We start from the raw sequence: 22,068 nt of genomic DNA on the forward strand, positions 1-22,068 counted from the left end.
ATAAATGTGGCTCTATCAGCTAATCAATCACAGTGTGCAAGCTTTTTTACACTCTTTCTGCATTTAGCATGGTTTTTGTTAAATAAATTAAAAAATGTCTTTTACATTGTTTTGTCGCTCATCTGAAGCCGTATTTAAAAGCCTGAAAATTTCAATGTGATTTGCTTTTATGCCTTGATTAGTAAAAGCTTACAATTCAAAGAGTGTCCTTCCATGCGACTGTATCTGAAGAGGCACCGCAAGTTATCACTGAAATAAATTGCATTGCTTGCAGTGCACTCTTGTGCAATATGGGAAAAGAAATTATCTTATGCGTGCCTTTATGTAGCATTCTGCAGATTTAGCATGCACCAATGCCTTTTCATCAAAGACAGCTCACAAAGTACTGAGTTTAAATTGGTAGTTTGGGCTTGGCAGTGATTTGAGATCTCTGAATGAAGTCAAAAGAATATAAAAAGACTCAGGGCAACTTCCACTGAGAAACATTGCTGTATGTTGAAAAGCTTTACTGGTCTGATTGGATTTGATCAGCCTGGGAAAAAATGTCTGGAACCCATGAGGTTATAGCACTAAAGGTTATATAAGCAAATGAAGGTGGTTTATCTAATGTGAACAGTTGGGTGTCTGGAGGGGACTTCAGCCTGTAAGCTGTGAGTGCTGGCCTGACAGAAAAGGAGAGTCACATCCATTCCACCACCAAGTTAATGCAGCTCTGCATATCACCATTCTCTCTCTGCTGCACAGAGAGACTAATTTAGGACCGTAAATCTGATCCTTAAGACGGATCTACTTTAAAATGATAAGTCACTTACAATCTGATAGCAGTGAAGAAGTCAACAAAATGGTGTGGCTCTAAATTGTATGATGTCAGTTGCAGCAAATGGTTGAGAAAGGTGTGATTTATTGCAATCCTTCAATATCCACTTTGTGGAAATCCTGACACAAGATCATCAGACAGGTTAGAGAAGATAAGAGTGCACAATATGCATTGACTGATTACATACCGCGCAGAGAGACAGCACGGATCATTTGTTATTCATGAAGTTTAAAACGGCAGCCACAAGTATCAATCAATCTCTCTCACTGTTGGTACCACTTGTGCGTCACCGTGTTTGCTGCTGCTGCCGCGACTGGATGAGGCTGTGCATTCACACCCACATTCAACAGGCACTGAGTCACATTTGGTGGGCTGTTTCACTGCATTTAGTTGAATTTACACTTAAAAGTCTGAGGCGGCTGCAGACAGAACTCGTGGAGGAAGAGGACGATAGATTTTGTTTAGGACTTGAGGTTCTGTGGGTTTTTTTTTTTCTTTAATTTTTTCACTGTTTAACTTGCGCGTAATGGCGCCTGGACTCAGATCTCCTCCTGTTTCTACAGCTTTGTTTTTTAGGTAAATCTAATCGGATAAGCAACAGAAACCCTCACCACATTTTTGGGAATAAGAGATGAGGATGGGAGCTCCACAAAACGGATCCAACGTAACGTCCAACTACACTAATCAGTTCGTGCAGCCGCCGTGGCGCATCGCTCTCTGGTCGGTCGCCTACAGCTCCGTGCTGGCGGTGGCGGTGTTTGGAAACCTCATTGTAATATGGATCATTCTTGCTCACAAGCGTATGCGGACTGTCACCAACTACTTTTTACTTAACTTGGCTTTTTCGGACGCCTCAATGGCCGCATTCAACACTTTGATAAACTTCATCTATGCTGCTCACGGGGACTGGTACTTCGGGGAAGCCTACTGCAAATTCCACAACTTCTTCCCGGTCACTTCTGTGTTTGCAAGCATCTACTCAATGACTGCAATAGCTGTGGATAGGTGGGTTGAAAAAAATAAATAAGACTAATAATAATCAAATCCGCCATGTAGGTTATCATCTCATCTCCACATGAATTGATTAGGAAATCACAGGATTTTACGCAGAAGAAGTGAATTGGTGTCCAGTACATAGGTAGAAACACACACACCGTTTTTGCCACACCTTTGAAATGGATATACTCCATTTAAAATAAAAGAACTTCTCCAAAGAAACCATGAAATATACTGAACACGTTCACATACCATGAATATTTAAAGATTCTCCCCATGATAAGGTGTCTTTGCAGCTCACACTCTTCCATCTACGCTGTTTCTTTTGAACATTGTGTTCTCTGTAATTGAATGTGTTTATAAAGGGCCTCTGCAGTGGTGGAAAATTGCATTTTAGGCTCAATAAAATAAGCTCATTCACTTTCAAGTAAAAAAATGATTCAATCCGCATGGTTGCATTGGGCTGAATCATTCTTCTGATTATTTGTGTTGCTTTTGGCTTGAAGAGAAACTGCACTCCATTTTGGCACTCCTTTTTGGAAACCTCATCAATTTGAACCAAGTTACTTACTTTGCATTTGACTCTTGGTTTCATGATTTAATCATACTATTTATTTGTCACTTTTAAGTTTGCATACATTTCAGTTTCAACAAAAGTCATTTGTAATTTCTGATATGCATCACTGTTCTGGAAAGAAGGTGCCATCTGTCACCTCTTAAGTCCATTCCAAAGCTTTCTTTCCGTGTCCCACTGCCAATAGACTAAAAAGCTGTTGTTTTGCAGAGTCCACGCTGCAGTGAATGAGTGTGTGTGTGCGCGCCAACACCTTGGAAAGGATTGCTTCTTCCTTTGTGCGTTTTCACGCTCTAACTCTCTGGTTTTCTGTCACATGCACTCATCCTATTTGCTCTTTCACTTCACACATTCTTTTTTTTCTGTTTTGGTTCCTTCATCAATTTGTCTTCTGGTTTCCAGTTATTTGGAGATGCAAACTACTCCATCAGCTTTGATCAGTGGACCATCATATCATAGTGGCATGGGATTAAACTGGTGAGGCAGGAAGCTGCAGGTTGAACATAAGGGAAATCAAATGATGTACTGAAGGAAACTTAGTGCATGTCTGCAGCTAGAATAAGCATGTCACACTGTGTTTTGATACTAGGAAGAGTGTTTTCTTCCTCCAGTTCTTCTTCTCACACAAATGGAACAATACATTCCCTCAGGGTGTGCTCATTTAGGCTTCTCTAAAACAGCTATATTTTTTTCCTGCAGTGTCCATTTAGTTTGGTTGTTTTTTTGTTTTTGTTTTTTTGTTTTGTTTTTACTGAGAATGAGAACATTGGCATGACCAACATGATGCAGATGCAACCCCCGGTCATGCTTTTTTGTAACCCCAGTATGGTGCTGTCTCCGCTCTGATGTCTTGAAATGGCAAAGGCCACAGTTCGTGATCATCTGTGAATTTCCTCTTCCTGCTGAATTTCAGCTGCCAAGTTTGTTTCTGTGGGCACTGCAGGAGAAGTACCATGGTTCCTGTGGTAGAGGGAATATCACACCATTTCTTTTGTGTCATAAAAAACCCCCCACAATTTTGGTCTGAGACAATCAGCATCTGAAAAAGTAATGTTATGTTGTCACTCTTGATAGATCAACATTGTAACAACATTAAATGAATTAGCAACCCCTCAGAAAAAAATACAGTGCAGGGGTTCATGAAATTTTCTTATTCAAGAATTCCTTGTTAAATTCTGCAAAATTAATTAAGCCACAAGTCCTAAAAGTAGATGAAGAGGATTAAGATGCTTGGCTTATAAACATATTAATCAAGCAAAATGGTCTATTTTAAAAAATGATGTTGATGTTTGTTCTCACTATCTGTTGTAATCTTCTTTCAGTTTCAGACAAATGCTAATCAGTCATGCAAATCATCCGTAGCTCACAGAAGAGCTTCATTTCACATCAAATGCTTGCTTCAGTTCCTTACACGATGTTTCTCTAGGCTTAAGATTAGGACTGACTCGGTCATTCCAAAACATTACCTTTATTCTTCTTTAACCATTCTTTGGTGAAATACTTGCGTGCTTAGTCTCATGGTGTTGCTGTTTGACCTACTTATGAGTTTCAGTTCAGACTGATGTTCAGACAGATTTTCTTTAAAAAATTCAGTAAAATAAATCCAAATTCATGGTTTCATTAATAACATCAAGCCCCATTTCTCAGATTTAGCATCCTACCACCAAGTTGTTCTTTTAATTTCTCATTTTACAGAACTAATGTTCTTTGTTTATGTTTTGTTTTGGCTTTGCCTGAGTTTAAAACATTTCACAAATGCAATTTCTCCAAAGCAATTTCACTGTTTGGAAAACAGCCACTGTCATATGAAGGGTTGTTGTTCATTGTTAGGGTTAGTCCTATGGTTGATTCATGAACATGAATGAAAGGCTTTTAGCTGTATCAAAGGTATTGTGGGATCATTTATTTATTTATTTTACTTGACAGACCTTTAAAAGCCTAGTTCTTGAAGCAGTGTGTTGTTACAAGCTACTCCTAAGGAGGATAACAATAATCCTGAATTACTTCCACATCTACTCAGTCTGTCTGCAATATAATAGAGTTCAAACTCTGCATAAATGTTTTTGTCTTTTGTTTTATTTGGTTATTTATTGATTTTTGAGCTCTAGTGGCCTTTATTTGACCGTGGCTTGACAGGAAAGAGGGTCAGAGAGAGAGAGAATTGGGAATGACATGCAGTAAATGGCCCCAGGCTGGGACTCAAACCTGGACCGTCTGCACCGAGTAGCCTACACCTGTAGGCCTCTTCATGGATGCAAACACCAAACCAGTTATTCTACACATTGCCACTTTTCACCATTTTTAAAAAGTGGTCAATAAAACGGCACCATTTTATTTGGATATCCAAGTAAGGCATCAACTAGATGAATGAAATCTTTTCAGTAGTGACAATTCATGAATCAACCAGTTAATACGGGGTGTTTGTGGTGTTGTGGATGAGACTGACCCACTGGACATCACCCTCTGCCCCAATGACATCAGAGCAAATACCTGATTTATCTCTTCACATAATGTTTGGCTGCTGGCAGTGTAAGTCTAATCCAAAGCAATCTCTGCCTGTCTCAGTACAACATGGTATCTGAAAGTGTTCCTTGTTCTGATTAATGAAAAACAAACAAAGCAATAAATGTTTTCAATGGATTTGGATACCAAATGTGTGTATGTGTGTGCATGCAGATGTTACTGGGACTACAGAGTGGCTACTTTTCTGCAGCTTCAAGTCTATTACTGTTATTACCACAACACAAGCCTTTTGGATGCTAAATAACTGCTGCTTTAAATGGACATTGGGATGCATTAAGTTCCAGGCAACTAGAAGTGACTGGATAAAGTATTTCTGTTGTTATTCCTCTGTTATTCCTCAGACAGTTTCCCTTACTGATATGACAGGACAATTTCAGTAAGATTTAATTATAGCAGGTTTGCGTCAAATAATCTTCCTCCAGTTTTCAGCGATTCGCTTTGTGCTTCCGACAAAAATCTCATCACATTGCTGGTAAAATGAATCATTCATCAATTTCTGGGAAAAACACAACTCCGCGATGTAACCGGAGTTTGCCTTGCAGAAAATTAAGTGTAATTTTACATGCAGAAAATATCACAGAATTATCAGTTCAGTCATCTGAATCATCCACCAACGTAGGGGATTTTCAGGTCTGAGAATTTTTGAGAAATTCTGTGGTGAAGTGTAGAAACCTCAAAAATGATCATTTTGCCAGCATCAAATGATGCTTTTGTTCTGCTTACAAATTTAATTTAGTCTTTAAACTTTAGTTTGATCAAAGCCAACAGCTTTAAACACCCACTAACATTCATCTCCTGGCTGAATCTCTTTCTGTAGGACTTTCCAGACTTTCAGACAGATTTAGATCAATTGATCAGTCAGTATTAAATATTCAGTGAGCACTTTGGACACAAAAGTATCTTTAAATCTGCCAATTTCTCTCCTGTAGATACATGGCCATCATCCACCCTCTGAAGCCTCGTCTGTCAGCAAAGGCCACCACGGAGGTCATTGTATGTATCTGGAGCCTGGCGGTGGTTCTGGCGTTCCCTCTCTGCTACTTTTCCACCACCCGAGCTCTGCCCCACAGGACCATCTGCTATGTAGCCTGGCCACGCATGGCGGATGACCCCTTCATGTAGGAAGCATTTATATCTCTGCACTAAATTTGCTTGGTTAATTCTTCCTATGCAGTTGTTGATGGTAGCCCATGTTTATTAACTCTTCATACATGTTAATTACATGCAGTCTGACACATTTAGCAACAGTTACATCTTGTAAAGCAAGCCCAGCATGGTTGCTTCCAGTCCTCAAGACTAAACCAAATGAACCGAATGCTTGTTGTACCTTCATTTTAACATTATTTAGACAAGAATTATAAAAAGTATCTGCAATAAAGTAATATTTACTTAATGTTACATGAACTTAATATTAAATCCCATTCACTCTTCAAAAGTTTTTCCAGCTCTGCTGTAAATTATTGGAGTTCTACAACAAACTATTTATGAGCAATGAAAAGTGAGAGTTATCAGAAGAAGCAGAAATCTTTGGACGTTATCGCCCAGTCAATGCAATAGAAAAAGTAATCTTGTAATGGAAAACTGGATTTAATCCGTACGGGCAATGTTGTTGCACTTTCTTGCTTGTGGGCTTGAAATTATCTTGAAATTCACACTTCATTTAATGGTGACAAACTATTTTCTTCTCGATATGTAATAGACAACAAGCCGTACAACAGAGTTCAACTCATCCCGATCACTGAAACATCATACTTTGAATTTAAAGTTTTCTGTTTAATCTTTCCATAAGACAGGTTGTCTCAGCCTTGGTTATGTTTACAAAAAAAAAAAAAAAAGAAACCCAGTGCAACAAAAGAAAAGCTTGATATGAGTGAATTCATAAATTCTTTTATAAATATTGTGATATCAGCCATGTTTAAAATGTTTGGTCAGAGTTATAACTTTACACTCATCACATACCATGAAGTATGCATAAAGATTAGCCTGAGTTTGACCATTTGCCATCTGTTCTGTTCCAGGTATCATATCATAGTTACAGCTCTGGTGTATGTGCTGCCTTTAGTGGTGATGGGCATCACTTACACCATTGTGGGGGTGACACTGTGGGGTGGTGAGATTCCTGGAGACTCTTCTGACAACTATCACGGACAGCTCCAGGCTAAACGCAAGGTAAACATGGTACAGGGCAGTCGGTTAAGAAATGCATGTAGGGTTTGACCAAGAGTTGTGCAATTTCCAACATGAATGCAATTTTCTGTCATCTACATGCCTTTTGCTCTAGGTTTATTAAAAAAGAGTGAGATAATTACCCAAAGTGGAATATAATTGGGATTATTTGGAATAAAATGCCATTTGACACATATTGGTTTGTGAAAAAACCACGGAATGGGAGAGTCCTGTGGTTTCAGCTGCAAGGCATTTAAGCAGGGAGGCAGAACAATTATGCAACTCTCTGTTGTTGACCAAATACCTTCGGGATTTAAGCTTCTTTCTCTGTAAATGCAGTTACCCTGGCTAAAAGCACTGATATCCAAATGGAAAGGAATCCCATGGTGCCATCAAATCAAATGAATTGTTCTTTGGTCCCCTTTCAGTTCTCCATGTGTCATGAAGATCTGTTAAGTCCGTCGTACTGATAATCACGCTGGTCAAAGCACAGAGTCCTTGCTGGCGATAAAATCGATATAGTAAATAAATTGTTTTCAGCTATTTAATTCTAATCAATGTTTTTATTGTTTGGTTCTATTAAATTATTTGTATTTATATATTTAAAGTAGACAAGTGTAAGCTTTTTATTTAGTTTTAAATAACCTGAACTATTATAAACTAACTGCAGGAGGACTCATTTTCCTCACTAGATCAGGAACATTTTGTGTTTTAACAGTTAGATATTAGTTATAGACAAACAGGGACATTACCTCCATGTCCTGCAGGTAGTAGTGATAGAAAAGGGAGAAAAAAAAGCCCAAAGCAGTAAAGTACTCTGAAATCAACATTTAAATACGCAGTGCAGATAAATGTTGCACTTAGATGGGAGAGCATGAGTTTTGTCACAACACAGTCACTAAGAATAATCCTGTCAGTGAGAGTGAGTGTAGCCGGAGTTACTCCATCAACATTTCAGGGTAGAACAATGAACAAAACACAACACAACCTTTGTGACTGTCACTTTTTGTCAATGCAAATGGACAGGCACGTGTGCTGAAGAACAGCAGTGTCTTCAGGGTTTATGGGTTTCTCTGCACTTTGATAGACACATCTGGCATTACGGCCTTTATCCTCAGGAGTCGGCATCTGATTACAGACATGTCTTCACAATGGAACTGTTGAATGCTACCACAAAACATGAGTGAAACTGAGAAAAACAACACGGGGGTGTTCAAACCAAGCGCATTGTGACACTCTGTCATGATATAACAAAGATTTAAAAATCAAAAGCATATTTCCACTGGATTTTATTATACATTTCATTATAGTACCTCACTGTACCATGTTTGTTTTTTCTTTCCTCTTTTGAACAACACTGACTCAGTTTTAACATGATATCCCTGGTTCTTCTTAAGCAATATCTCATCTTTTGTATTTGATTTAAATGCTCCCATTTAAACCACAATAAATAGGATTTTATTATTTGTTAGTTGTTAAAATTGATATTGATGGAGAATTAAATTGCTTGACATTAAGTTTGGGGTTGAAATATTTCCAATCTGATTTGGTTTAGGCTTAATTTCCTGTTAACTCCCATCTGCAGTTAACAACTACATTAACAAAAGCATTGCACAACTTCCCAGGTGGTGGAAAATGAGTTCTAGGAGCCTTCGATTAATTCGCTCGCAGTTTAAGTATTCTCTGGATGTGCATCATGAAAATTAGATCTCTCTACCTTGATAAATGAGTGAGTAAACCCAAAATAACTCCCTTGCCATCTCTGTCTGACTCTGCAAAATTCTGTGGATGTGTATGTTCATTTATCATGCAGCACCACTGAGGAGACAGATCATCGGTGCCACTCTGCAGGGTGACAATCAGCCAAAACACACAGCAGAGTTTTAAACATTTCTCCTCAGAGAGAAGATGGAGTCCTGCAACTGCTGCTTTAAATGCCGGGCACTCAGACCAAATATCGATTCGGTTCATTTGTTTTTAACTTTTTAACACACTTTGAATAAAGATTATGCATAAAATACAAAAATAATTCCTTGAACTGCCTTAAGGTGATAGACATAAATGGTAAATATGATAAAAATGATAAAACTATGGACAATTTAAAAAAAGAAAAGATTAAAAAGTTGAAATTAAACAGATGAAAGCAGTTTGCATTTCTATTTAATTAGCATTTTATCAGTTCTAAACAGCTCTTCAGTCTTTTATAATGAGAGATCTATCACAGCTGCATAACATCAAAGTCTGTGTCCATTGACTTATTTTTTTTAATTATCTTGATAAACATTGATAAACATAAATCTAAAAGAAATGCCAGTATGAACATACTGATAATTAAAAAAACAAAAAGTTCAACAGATTTTAGGTGAAATATCAGCAGTGAGCTCACTTCTCTACAAGTTTTAATTTCATCATTCTACCAGCACTGCAGGCTCACAGACCTGATGCAGATAAATGTGGGGTTGAAATATCTCTTTATGCCTTACATACTTGCTGGCCTCACCATAGCTGTCATTAGTTCTCACAGAGAATGGATCTCCTGGGATTTCTTTCTGAGTGGCTGTGCAGATCAATAAGTGAAAAGGAATAATTGTGTGTCAAACACTGTGTGTGCTGTTTGTGTAAATGAGCATGTGCTTTGCATCCATTTTCTCTCATCAATATATATCTCAGTGTAAATGGTTCTTAGCACTGATTCAAGGACAGTTTTACATTTAACGTGTAAATGATAATATTTGACTATAATTCATCAATGAAGTGCACTCAACCTAAAGCTTCTGTCCTTTCCACATCACCAGTTTATAGCAGACAGTGTTCTTTCTGTGCAGGTGAATGTCACACAGGTTGAGAGTTTAGTGCTCACAGGGTCTGAAGAGAATAGGTTACAGTACAGCGAGGGAGACGATAGAGCACCCCCAGGCAGCACTGTCAAGCGTTACAAAACAAGCTGGCTTTGAAGCTTATATATTTATACTGTATTACTCATGGAAGAACCATGTAAGCACATAAAACGACCAAAGTCTTCGTGAATTTAAATAGACTCACAAAGGAGCTCAAATGAGTTCAATCACTGTGAGAAAAAATTGACATTTTTTTAACCCTGTCAGACTTCACACATAACAAAGTGCAAAGAAAACTAGTTTTTTTTTTTATAAGAAGTTTTATTTGGCACTTTAACTAAATTTATTAATTACATTTACATTGTTGTGGGGGAATATTTTACATTTATTCCCATGTTATATGTCAAACTTATCATGTAATCTGCTGCTTCCTGGTATCTATTAAGGCTCAAAAGACAAGTTTCAGATTGTGTTCAAAAGAATTTTGAGCAGTTTGTTTTTTTAAAGCCCATTTGAAATATCTCTTAACATGAAGTTAGGTTTAATTGCCTGTAGAAGTAAACAATGGCTCATTAGCTGTTCCAGTTTGAAAGTACTTTTTTTTCATTAAGGCAAATTATTAATATAAAGCACACTCGGGGAACTCATACAAACACATCAGAATTCAGTCAGTCACTGCTGTGTTGGTTACTGACACCCATGCTTGTGTCAGGTCACTCGCTACATAATGGACACTGATTACACTTTTCAGAGCATCAGAGAAACATTTGTAAAGATATTTAGTAGTAATTTGCTTCAAGTCTTGTTGGGAGCAGTCTGTAGCAGATTCTGTTCAACATTTATATATTTATTGATTTCACTACATTGCATTAAAAACACTAAATGGACTTAATGTAACAATTGAAACTGTTTCCATGTTTTTTTTTCATACAAACAATGATTTATATGCATATACATATACATGTAGATGCACATATATTAAACATAAAACTTCACTGAACATTCATAAAAGTCAAAGTAATTGTACTTTATTTACTTAATTTGCTTAAACTACAACAATGTCTTCATGAAAATGTTTCTTTTTAATAAGCCATCTGTGTTTTTGTCTTCAGCTGTTCATGTAAATGTTTGATTAAAATGTTAAACAATCGTAGTGGCTGTGTCACTGAGGAAAAGAAAAAGCTGAAACTCGAATGCTTTGTAACTGCTAAATTAAGTTGAAGCAGAAGTTGTGGATTATACTAAACAAAAACCCACTTGGGAACCATAAGAGTTGTCTTTACAAAAGTGGTGCAAGTCATTGAAAAAAGCTGGACCTGCCATCCCATGATGAATGAAGCAAATCAATATATTATATTAATAACACTATTTCAAGCATCATCCCCTGGCTGTGTTCTTCCTGTAGTGTGCACTGTGTTGTTCATGTACTGCTATCTGAACAATGTGCTGCTCAATGACAAGTGAAAACTTCATAAATGAAATGATGAAGGATGATGAAAAAACTCTTGACTGATTAGGAACTTACTTTGTTCCTTGCTGGAAAATATAAAGTTGAGAATTTTTTACTGTTTGACTTTTTCTTTTTAATGAAGACATGTCAGTGACACAGTTAAAGGAAATATGTATTATTAGTGTAGATAGAACTCAGGGATCACCAGTCCTGTATCCTAGAGGACCGGTGTCCTGCAGGTTTTCCAAGTGTCCCTGCTGCAACACACCTGATTCAATCAATGTGTATTTAGCAGACATGTGCAGAGCTTGTCTTAGTCCGAGTCAGGTGTGTTCCAGCAGAAACACTTGGAAAACCTGCAGGACACCGGTCCTTGAGGACCAGCGGTGGGGATCCCTGTTCTGACTGGTAACTTTAGGATGCTACCAGAAAACTGACTGGTCATATATGCAAGGAATAAACAACAAACAGTCATGGAATTTAATACACAACAAAGAGTCTAAAACACCACAAAGCACGGTGTATAAAATGTTTAACATGGTCTCATGCAGTAAACATTTTATAACAAATTACTTTAACAAAACTTATCAAATATGCTGAAATATAGGAACTATTTTTTTTGGCCTTGATGTACTTTTCATGCTAAACAACAGTTGTCAAGCTACATGTTTTTCTCATTCACCTGTCAAAAGCCAGCTGATCTGAACCAGTTAATTAATGTGTTGCTATGGTGACGCCTGTTACAGAGTGATATAACAGTGATGTAACTTGCTGAAGACGTGTGCATATCAGAAAATAATACAAGGCAGTTGCAATTGCATCAAAACTATATTAAGCTATTTAAAGTTATTACCTTGGTATTTCACTATATTGGTATATATACATATATATATATATATATATATATATATATATATATATATATATATATATATATATATATATATATATGGTATCTGAAAATATCCTGAGAGAAGATGTTGGTGTTCAAAATCATTTGTACCTTATTAAACTAACAGATAATAATAAACTTAAATATGCAGTCTGTATTATTTACATGGTTTTTTTTAGCATATTTGAAAATGATTGAAATGATGTTTTTAATTTCCCCTCAGCTTGCTTTTATGTTGCCATACTTTGCTAGTTCAGTGACTTATAGGTTCAAAGGAAACATCCATATATGGACAATAATGTCATAGCTCTAAGTCTGTGTAATAAAAGACTTGACTTATAAATACTGCATTTTTACACCTACGAATCAGATCTTGATGGTTAAATCCAAACACCCCCCCCCCCCCAAACATACCCGCTGCTGAGTTACAGCTCAACATTTAACCTGAGAACAACCTCTGTGTAACAAGTTTTCTAAATGTTGTTTATAAACCATGAGTCTGTGTGTGACAGCTCAGCTGTCTGAAGTCAAGGAAAGTACACACTGCCATTTTGCCATTACACCCTGTCCCTCGCGTCTGCGATTATTTATGACCTGCTACTGATGTACCTCACGCGAAAAATGTCCACAGTTCTATCAGTGTGAAGACGCTGAGGGGTTTCTGCTGCAGCTTGTGATAGAGTCAAACAAGGCCTAGTATGAAGTGTTTCACCTGTCCATAAATCAGAGAAAAACAACTCATTTTGGCGCGCTGAAGTTACTGAATAAACCCCTTTGTGAGGTGAAAACCTGGATATTTTATAAAGATTTTATGGCTCAGAAGAATTGAAATGAATATTTTGTTGCTGGAAGACAAAACGCTTAGTTCATATAATCGTGTTGCTTTGACTAATGACTGATGCTAAGGTTGTACAATCATCCTCCCTTCATCTTGAAAATATCCTTCCTTTTCACCTTCTGAAGGGTCACACCGGAGCTGGGCCTGAGCCCATCACCACTGGGTGAGTTGTGGCTAACTGCTGTACTGCACTTGTGATTCCCAGCGCTTTATTTTTAAGACATTCATATCTCAGTCATTGCTTCAACCACCACAAAGTCCACTAATCACCTCGACATTTAACAGAAGTAGGCAACCAGGCTTGTCAGTGGTGGTTTTGGCTCCTCTCCACCAGCTCTGCGTACTTGTCTTTTATAAAATTGTATCGCTGATATTTTAAGTGCCCAAATGGCTTCTTAATTAGCTGTATTTTTGGCCTCTATAGTTTCATACAAGCTTGTAAGTGGGCCAAGATGCTTTTAACCTTTTCAATCGGTACAGCTGAGCAAACAGATGCACTAAAACACATGGCAATCAGAGTCCTGAAACTAATCTTTTAGTGATTTTATGTCGTTTGGTTCTCTTGCTTATAATGCTCTTTTCTTTTCTGGTAACTTGTTATTTCCTGGTGTGTTACATATGAAAATAATGCTTGACATACATGTTCATGCAATGAAAGTGTGTGTGTGTGTGGTTTTTTTTTTTTTGGGGGGGGGGGGGGGGTAGTTTGTAAGGAAGTTAGTTTTAATTATAAAAGGAAATGTTGATGGAACATTTTAATCCTCTAAATTATAACATAAGTGATTTAATGCATAAGAGATTTAATGACAGATTTTTGTTGTTGCTGTTTTGTTTTACTCAAAATGCAAAATGATCAGCCCTGTAGTGGAAGGTAAAGTGCAGATCTTTAATCTATACTTTTTTTAAAATAATAGTTTACTAATTTTGGAGGCTAAGCCAGACAGGCCGACAGAAACAAACAGACAAACATCAATACTTTAGTTTACTTTTCTCTATTATAAGTTCATTGTTATCTTTTAATTTCATTGTTATCCAAGTTGCCATTTAGCTTGTCTGGACAACTTTTAGTGCAGATCAGGTCCTCACATATCAGTGACCACAACTTTAAATGATTTGTGTTATAATTGCATCTTGAAAACAGCTATAACACTCAGACTGATGAATGGGATTCATGGAATAATGTTTGGGTTTTTTTTGTGACAATGAGGCTGTATCAAATGTCCTTAGATTTAAATAGGAATAAAATAATTAAATTGAAGCTAAAATGAAGTGTTAGAATTTCTTAGTACATTCTCAAGATTTTATTCCCCTATGCTTCATCACGTTGACTCATTTACATCACAGGTCTCATAGGTGAAAGGAAAGAGCAATTTCATCATATTTCCCATCATGTTCTAGAAAGAAAGTCACTAGTCCTTTGTTCTGACTTAATCCGCTTTGCCACTATCATGACCCCACAGGTGCTCTATTTAAAGCTCATGCTCAGGGCCATGCATTTGAAATGTCAGTTTGAGCAGCAGCACTAATGGCTCATCATAAGACAGCACTTTAAGGCAATCTATGCGAGAAATCTGCTCCAAGACCCATCGATCATCCACTTTCTTGCAGTTTAAGTACTTCATGTAAGTCGAGTGTGAGTTTATAATGAATTGAATGGCTCATCTGTAAAAGATTTTTTTTTTTTTTTGTGAGAGGAAAAATGTTAACCTAAAGTGTGTCTGACTTTGTCACCAACCTCCTGCGTAATGGGGCTTTTATAATCCTTACCGTACAAGATATACAAAGGATGCATTAAAAATAGCTGTTCTTTGTTCATTTTCCTCCATCACCTCTGATTTATCATTTAATATCCAGTTTTGACCGGAATGACTACCCTCTTTCATGATCTTGTTGATGTTTTCCCAGATATTAATATGTTAGACTAGGCGCACCAGCCACCTAAGAGTTTTATTATCTAACAGTGCTTAATTGTCGAGGTTGTGGTGGAGGTGAGGACCCAAGTGCAGCAGACAGAAGCCAGAAATGCAGAATTAAGGTGTTTTGATATAAGAAGGTAACTTAACTCAGGGAAACCAGACACAGGAAGCTAAACAGAGCTAAACACATGCAATGGACCAGCAAGCAGACCTGAAACCGAAGGGCTTTAAATACAGACAGAAACCAAACAAGACACAGGTGTAATGAATAAACTTATGAGACCAGGTGGATCTAACTAACAGGAACAAAGGCTACACAGGAAACAAGACGAGGTAACTAAACAGAGAAAAACTACAAAAGAAAACCAGAATTTGGAACTTAGAAAACATGTAAAAATGACAAGACATGACACTTAATATTTTAAAAATTCAGACAATCCAGAGCAGTTTCTGTGTAAAAGGTATAAAAGTGACAATGAGTGCTGGATCGCTGTTGTTTCCTGGTCCTGAGGCTGCACTACGTTAAAACCAAGCAGTTTATTTCACTGCAGGGGCTCAGGAAAACCTGAGTAAGATACTTAATAAATAGTATAAGAAAGTTAAAATGTAAGTAAACAAACTCCACACAAGCAAAACTGATATTTTTCTTTATTTAGTTTTGATTCCCCCCCCCCCCCCCCCCCCCCCCCCCCCCCCATTTTATCCAGTTTTCATTCTTTTACATGATTTTTCTCTTGTTTTAACCACTAAGATGCTGAGTATTTTCTGAGCTATAATATGCCAGTTTGGCCTCATCGTGTCATCCAAGTGTTTAAAGTTGATCACAGGATTCGTTCTGGTTTAAACCAACTAATGGGTAGTCATTAGGTATAGTAATGAAGGAACATCAATCTGCTGGAGCAAATGCAGGGACTCTTATTAAACAACAGTCTAACTCAGTATGCAGTTTATGCATAAAAATCTCATTAGTGTGTCACTTTCATGATTAAACATTTTTGTTTTTTCAAAATCATCCAGTTTTTATGAACCCCACTTCCTCTCCCATTAAAATCCCCTCATTTCAATTTCTGCCCCATCTTGCATTCCCAGTAGTAATTTCTTGGTGATATAATGTGGCAATGGATGCTTTTATTTGATAGTGAGTTGCCATGAGTTATTGAAGTCTGAACTTAAGCTGTTTGTGTAAAAAGTCTTCGAAAGTGGTTGTGGGCACAGTGATAAAGATTTACTTATCCTTTGACAAGCTTTATAAAAGATTAAAAAAAAAAAAAAAAAACACCCAATCCCCGCAATCATGTTCTTTGACATTTAGTGTGAAAATACAACCCTCCTCTCGGCCCGACTCTTGTGTTTGTGTGTATATATGTATATACATGCGTGTATATATATATATATATATATATATATATATATATATATATATATATATATATATATATATATATATATATACATATATATACAAATAGGCTTTCTCTTTTAAGTTTTACAATATATATATATGTGTGTATATATATATATATATATATATATATATATATATATATACACACATATATATATATTGCAAAACTTAAAAGAAAAAGCCTTCAGGGTGTTACACAGGTGTTTTCTTTGGGCCAATTTTGTGTGGCTTGACCCTCTGTGTTCAACAAATGAGACTGAATGCAAACACTTCAGATTCTAGTTTCAGACAAAAGACTCGAGACAATCGCAGCTTCAAGGGGTCAGCCAATTTCTCGTAGCTCTCTTAGGTATATTGGTGTCTTTTTAAGAAAGAGCTGGAACACTCGTTCAAGTTCCATCAGAACACACAGAGGGAATTACGCTTTGGTATTTTAGAATAATCCCACACAGTATGCCACATCTGTGTAACTTCTGCCTAAATCTATACAAGAAAATTACCACGAATATAAAAACAACCGGCTTGTTTCATTCATGGTCTGCATGCAGCAGATTGACTTCCATAGGTGGCTGTTATCCATGAAAAGGTTTTGTTTCACATTTACCACAAACAAAAAGTTTGTGTTGAGACACAAATGAATATAGATTTAGTTATCTTTTCCCTGTCAGTGTGTGTGTCAATGTAATCTTCACTGGATGAACAAAGAACAGAAAGAAAAGCGTTCACAAAGAAAAAGTCTTGAATTCATTTAGTTCTTGACAAGAAGTTTGTTTATTTATTTGCCTCAATCTGAACACTTAATTTCACTTTTTAAAATGAACCGCTCTGAAATTATCCTCTAAATAAAAGACTTAATGCTCTGGTCATTTATACAAGGTAATACCAGCACATCTAAAGTAGCTCTAATGAAGACATTACATCTCATTTGTTGCAGTTAGTCAGCTGGAATAGGCTGTGTTAATGGCACAGCACTTTTGTTTGTTGTCTGAAAATTGTCATGCAACTTAAAAATCAGTGCAGCGGGGAGTCAGAGGCAGTGAAGACAAGCTGACACTGCCCAGGTTTGGAACCAATTGGACCACAGTTCATCCATTCCAACATTCAGAGCAGAAACCTGAGCTAAGACCTCCGTTTGTAACGATGTCCAACCCAGACTATCTGGAAATGTGAGAGGGTTACGGGTCCAGTCTCGAACAGTCACCTTGACATCAAATATGTTATTTAGGGCCTAAAATCTGGTTACTTCTAACCCAGTTGCTGAGTGGCGTAATAGTAAACATTCTGGGCCTCAAGGCGAACTTTGGATGCTACTGTTGACAAATATTCAAACTGACTGTCCAAATGTCACCTATAGTTCACTGAATAAAACACTACCTGTGCTGATAATGTCTCCTCGACCATTTTCCCATCTAGACTCATTTAACCCCTTTTTTTATATTTCCCAGAGCAAAGTATGTCTAACATATCAGTAATTGTTGTGCAACTATCTTGATTTTGTCATATATCCCTGATTGCCTAATCCACCCTGACAAGTTTAAAGATCTTTAGAACATTAACTGGTTTTTGATCTTGCCATTATTGTCTTCTCAATGTTTCTGGGTACATACTTAACATCAGAGAGAAGATCATAACCGAAATCCCCCCTTAAATCTGCATTGCAACTTGATTTAAAAATCAATAAAGATTCAAAACTTTTGCTGTCTGAGCCTGGCATCAGAGGCAGCGTGGGCCGAGAGCTTTGAGGTGGACGCTGTGGTTAAAGGTGAGCTTTTAACAGCATGAAACATCTTGCATTTTGTGTAGGAGTAGGAGCAGGTGACTTTCAGTAAAAGAAGTAAAAGACTTTCTGTTCATTACCAGCATACCACTGTTAGAACAAAAGGAGGTATTGGATATTTATTACGTTCAGTGTTTCAGTTTTAGATATATAATATCAAATCAAATCAGGAGGTTTTTCAGTTGAGTTTTAATGTGTATTCACATCAGCCTTTTTTTATTTGAATCCTAGTCCATTTGTTTGGAAAGTCCGCTTTGTTTGGAGAGCTGTGAATACACCAAATGATTTCTGATTTGGACCAAAGAAGCAAACTTGGTCCGCCTACAAACTCAGGTCTCGGCCCGCTTCAAGCGAACCAAATATGGGAAGCGGACCACAAAAAAAGTCACCCCCTGCATTTAACGTAGCATTGCATTGTGGGTAAATACACAGCGATCACATTAAGAGTGCTCTGCCTTGTCCATTGTTCATACTGTGGTCCTTATTGCAGTGTATTTCTGCAGTAAACTTGCATGAGACAAATAAAAAAACAAACAAAACAGAGATAGTTTCATTCTCTATATTTGAGTCCCAACAGAGTTTTCTTCTTCACACCGATCTTGTCCTTTCTTTTGCTATATACTGGTGCAACGCCACCTTTGGTGGGAACAGGGATATAATATTGTAAAGGTTTGGTGCGTTTGATCAAAGTGCAACCTGAATGCAATCTTGGTCTGAATGGATACACCTCCCTACAACTGAGCCGAGTCCCCAATCGGACCGAGTCTAGCAGACTATCCTGATGTGAATGCACCCTAATTGTAAAGCAGACAACTGACTAGCTACTTACACAATAAGGGAAATAGAAATGTAAAGGTAAAAAGAAAAAGTTCCAGTATTCATATTGGTACTTCAGGTAAACCTATTCAATGAAAAGCAGCCATGATTTTATACAGAATCTCAAGGAGAAGAAGCCAATCATGAGCAGGTTAACAGCCAATCAAGTCATGGTATTAGCATAAAAAAACCAGAAGGAAAGGCAGATTTCAGGGATGAACATGTACACTGTCATGGCTTACCAGCTTCAGCTGAAACTGACATGAAATAAACTACAAGTTTATTTCTTGTTTTAAAAAAATATGGCCAAACTACAAGCTAGAAGCTGCAATGTCCCACAATGTGAACTTTTATATTTCTGTTTTTTTCCAGAATCCTTTTTAATGTATATTTTTAATAGACTGTAATTTATTTATTTCCAAAAGTGCTTATCCAAGGCAAGTTTATTTGTGTAGCACATTTCATGTCTAGACAATACAAGGTGCTTTACATAAAAACATTAAAACATGACAGCGAGTTGCAGAGAGCATTTAAACAAACAAATGTTTAAAATAAAAAGAAAAATATCAAATGAAAAGAGAGAAAAAAATTATTAAAAGATATGTCCAAATTGAGTTTAGTAGGGGAGAGGCAGAGTTTAGCCTGGACAGGTCGCCGGTTTACTGCAGACTCACAGACATAACAGAATAATTACAAAGGCAACTGATTTTGTTTGTGTTTTCTTTCCTTAAGTTTTACTTGTGATTAGTGTGGCTTGATCCAGACATCAATAATACTGATACCTATTTTAGCATCGATACTGGATTAATGCTAGCATGACAGTATCAGTGTCAGATTTCTTTGGGCAGAAATGAAAATTGAGCTAAATGCTGAATTTCCTTGGTTGCAAGAACACTTTGGAGTAAAAAGACTCCAACAGTAACGCCGTCTGTGCATAACTTGGTATCGTTGTTGAACCAACAGGATTTCCGCCTCAGTCAGAAATAATGTTTAGGTGTAAAATGGAAGCCCAAAGCTGACAACCTAAACAAAGGGTTGATGTTGCTGTGATACTATTATATTATGATTGTATTACACACCCTATTGTTGAGGCCTACAGGCTTCATTTTTATTTTTAATTTCACATTTAGTTGTGTGGAGAGAAAGCAGAAGCTTCCTGAAGTGTTGTAGTGAGAAATGCATAATGAGATATCCAGGAGACACCCTGAGTTAAGTTTTTGTGCTAAATTAGGCTGTTTGCTGTATTTTCTTACTGTATTCATCATTGATATTTTTATGCAGTACTCAGACAGAAAGGTCATTTATTTATCATATAATTATCATTTAAAGGTTCAGGTTTGTGTATTGTTGCTTCCCATAATCCTCCTGAATAGCCTGCATATTATTTTTTTCTGTTACTAATAGCTGAGGGCGGGCTTGCTTAACCTTGCATTGACGGTTGCCTTGCATATTATTCATTGTACCTCAGCACATCCAGCCAACTGTGCAAAATTCATGGTTACAGTTGTGCAGGTCTTATTACTCTGATTATTTTTTTCTCTGTGGGATTTATTTCACCGGCCTTTGTAGTATAGCATTCATGAAACATCAAAGTAGTAAAAAGATATTTGCCATTGGCCCTTTGAAGTTTACTCAGCTGTATGTAAATTTCCTTTACTTGTTCTCCACCCATCACTCATTCTCTCTGCTCTGTCTGAGCCCATTAATGTTGGACTTTTAAAGATCAATTCAATCAATCAATGGAGATGCAGTCGATATATTCAGCAACACTTTACTGGCATGACACGAATTTCCTGGAATTGCTGCATGTTTCTTATTTTAGGGTGGCCTTGAAGTGTCACAGCAAAACAAAAGCCACAACGGAAGTGATTTTTTTTTATGTTTTAAATTTCACGGGACCACCGCAATGGAGTTGACATTATCTGAAGTGAGCAGCGACGTAGCCTACGTAACATCACGGGAAGTCAGCTTTTTTCAGTCCTTACAGATTATAAGCGGGAGATCGTTTGAAAAAGTCCGAGAAAAGATGAAAACACTGATGGTAAAAAATAAAAAAAAATGTAAAAAAAAAAGATTAAAATAATTTCAGTATGCATTATAATTATTGTTTCCATCCATCCATCCATCCATCTTCTGCCGCTTATCCGGGGTCGGGTCGCGGGGGCAGCAGCCTAAGCAGGGAAGCCCAGACTTCCCTCTCCCCAGCCACATTTGCCAACTCTGCGGGGGGGATCCCGAGGCGTTCCCAGGCCAGCCGAGAGATGTAATCCCTCCAGCGTGTCCTGGGTCTTCCCCGGAGTCTCCTCCCCGAGGGACGTGCCTGGAACACCTCACCAGGGAGGCGTCCAGGAGGCATCCTGACCAGATGCCCGAGCCACCTCAACTGGTTCCTCTCGATGCGAAGGAGCAGCGGCTCTACTCTGAGCCCCTCCCAGATGACCGAGCTCCTCACCCTATCTCTAAGGGAGAGCCCGGCCACCCTGCGGAGGAAACTCATTTCAGCCGCCTGTATACGAGATCTCGTTCTTTCGGTCACGACCCACAGCTCATGACCATAGGTGAGGGTAGGAACGTAGATTGACTGATAAATCGAGAGCTTCGCCTTCTGGCTCAGCTCCTTCTTCACCACGACAGACCGGCGCAGAGCCCGCATTACTGCAGACGCCGCACCGATCCGTCTGTCGATCTCACGCTCCATCCTTCCCTCACTCGTGAACAAGACCCCGAGATATTTAAACTCCTCCACTTGAGGCAGGACCTGACTCCCGACCCGGAGAGGGCAATCCACCCTATTCCGGCTGAGGACCATGGTCTCAGATTTTGAGGTGCTGATTCTCATCCCAGCCGCTTCACACTCGGCTGCGAATCGCTCAAGCGAGAGCTGGAGATCACGACCAGACGAAGCCAACAGGACCACGTCATCCGCAAAAAGCAGGGACCCAATCCTGAGGCCACCAAGTCGGATCCCCTCAACCCCTCGGCTGCGCCTAGAAATTCTGTCCATATAAGTTATGAACAGAATCGGTGATAAAGGGCAGCCTTGGCGGAGTCCAACCCTCAC

At 37.9% G+C, this 22,068-nt stretch overlaps 1 protein-coding gene across 1 annotated transcript in view; it reads left to right on the plus strand.

The window, feature by feature from the left end:
* Positions 1-1,454: 1,454 nt before the first annotated feature.
* The window catches only part of tacr3a (tachykinin receptor 3a), a gene marked incomplete at both ends in the record, with an annotated part of 35,039 nt that continues 14,425 nt past the window's right edge, over positions 1,455-22,068 (plus strand). The window contains 3 exons of the mRNA XM_079263808.1: positions 1,455-1,822; positions 5,840-6,028; positions 6,929-7,079. Of these exons, the coding sequence (XP_079119934.1) occupies positions 1,455-1,822; positions 5,840-6,028; positions 6,929-7,079 (708 nt within the window). The remainder of the gene's footprint in view (positions 1,823-5,839; positions 6,029-6,928; positions 7,080-22,068) is intronic.

Source organism: Telmatherina bonti, assembly GCF_933228915.1.
Source record: "Telmatherina bonti genome assembly, chromosome: 3".
Taxonomy (NCBI): domain Eukaryota; kingdom Metazoa; phylum Chordata; class Actinopteri; order Atheriniformes; family Telmatherinidae; genus Telmatherina; species Telmatherina bonti.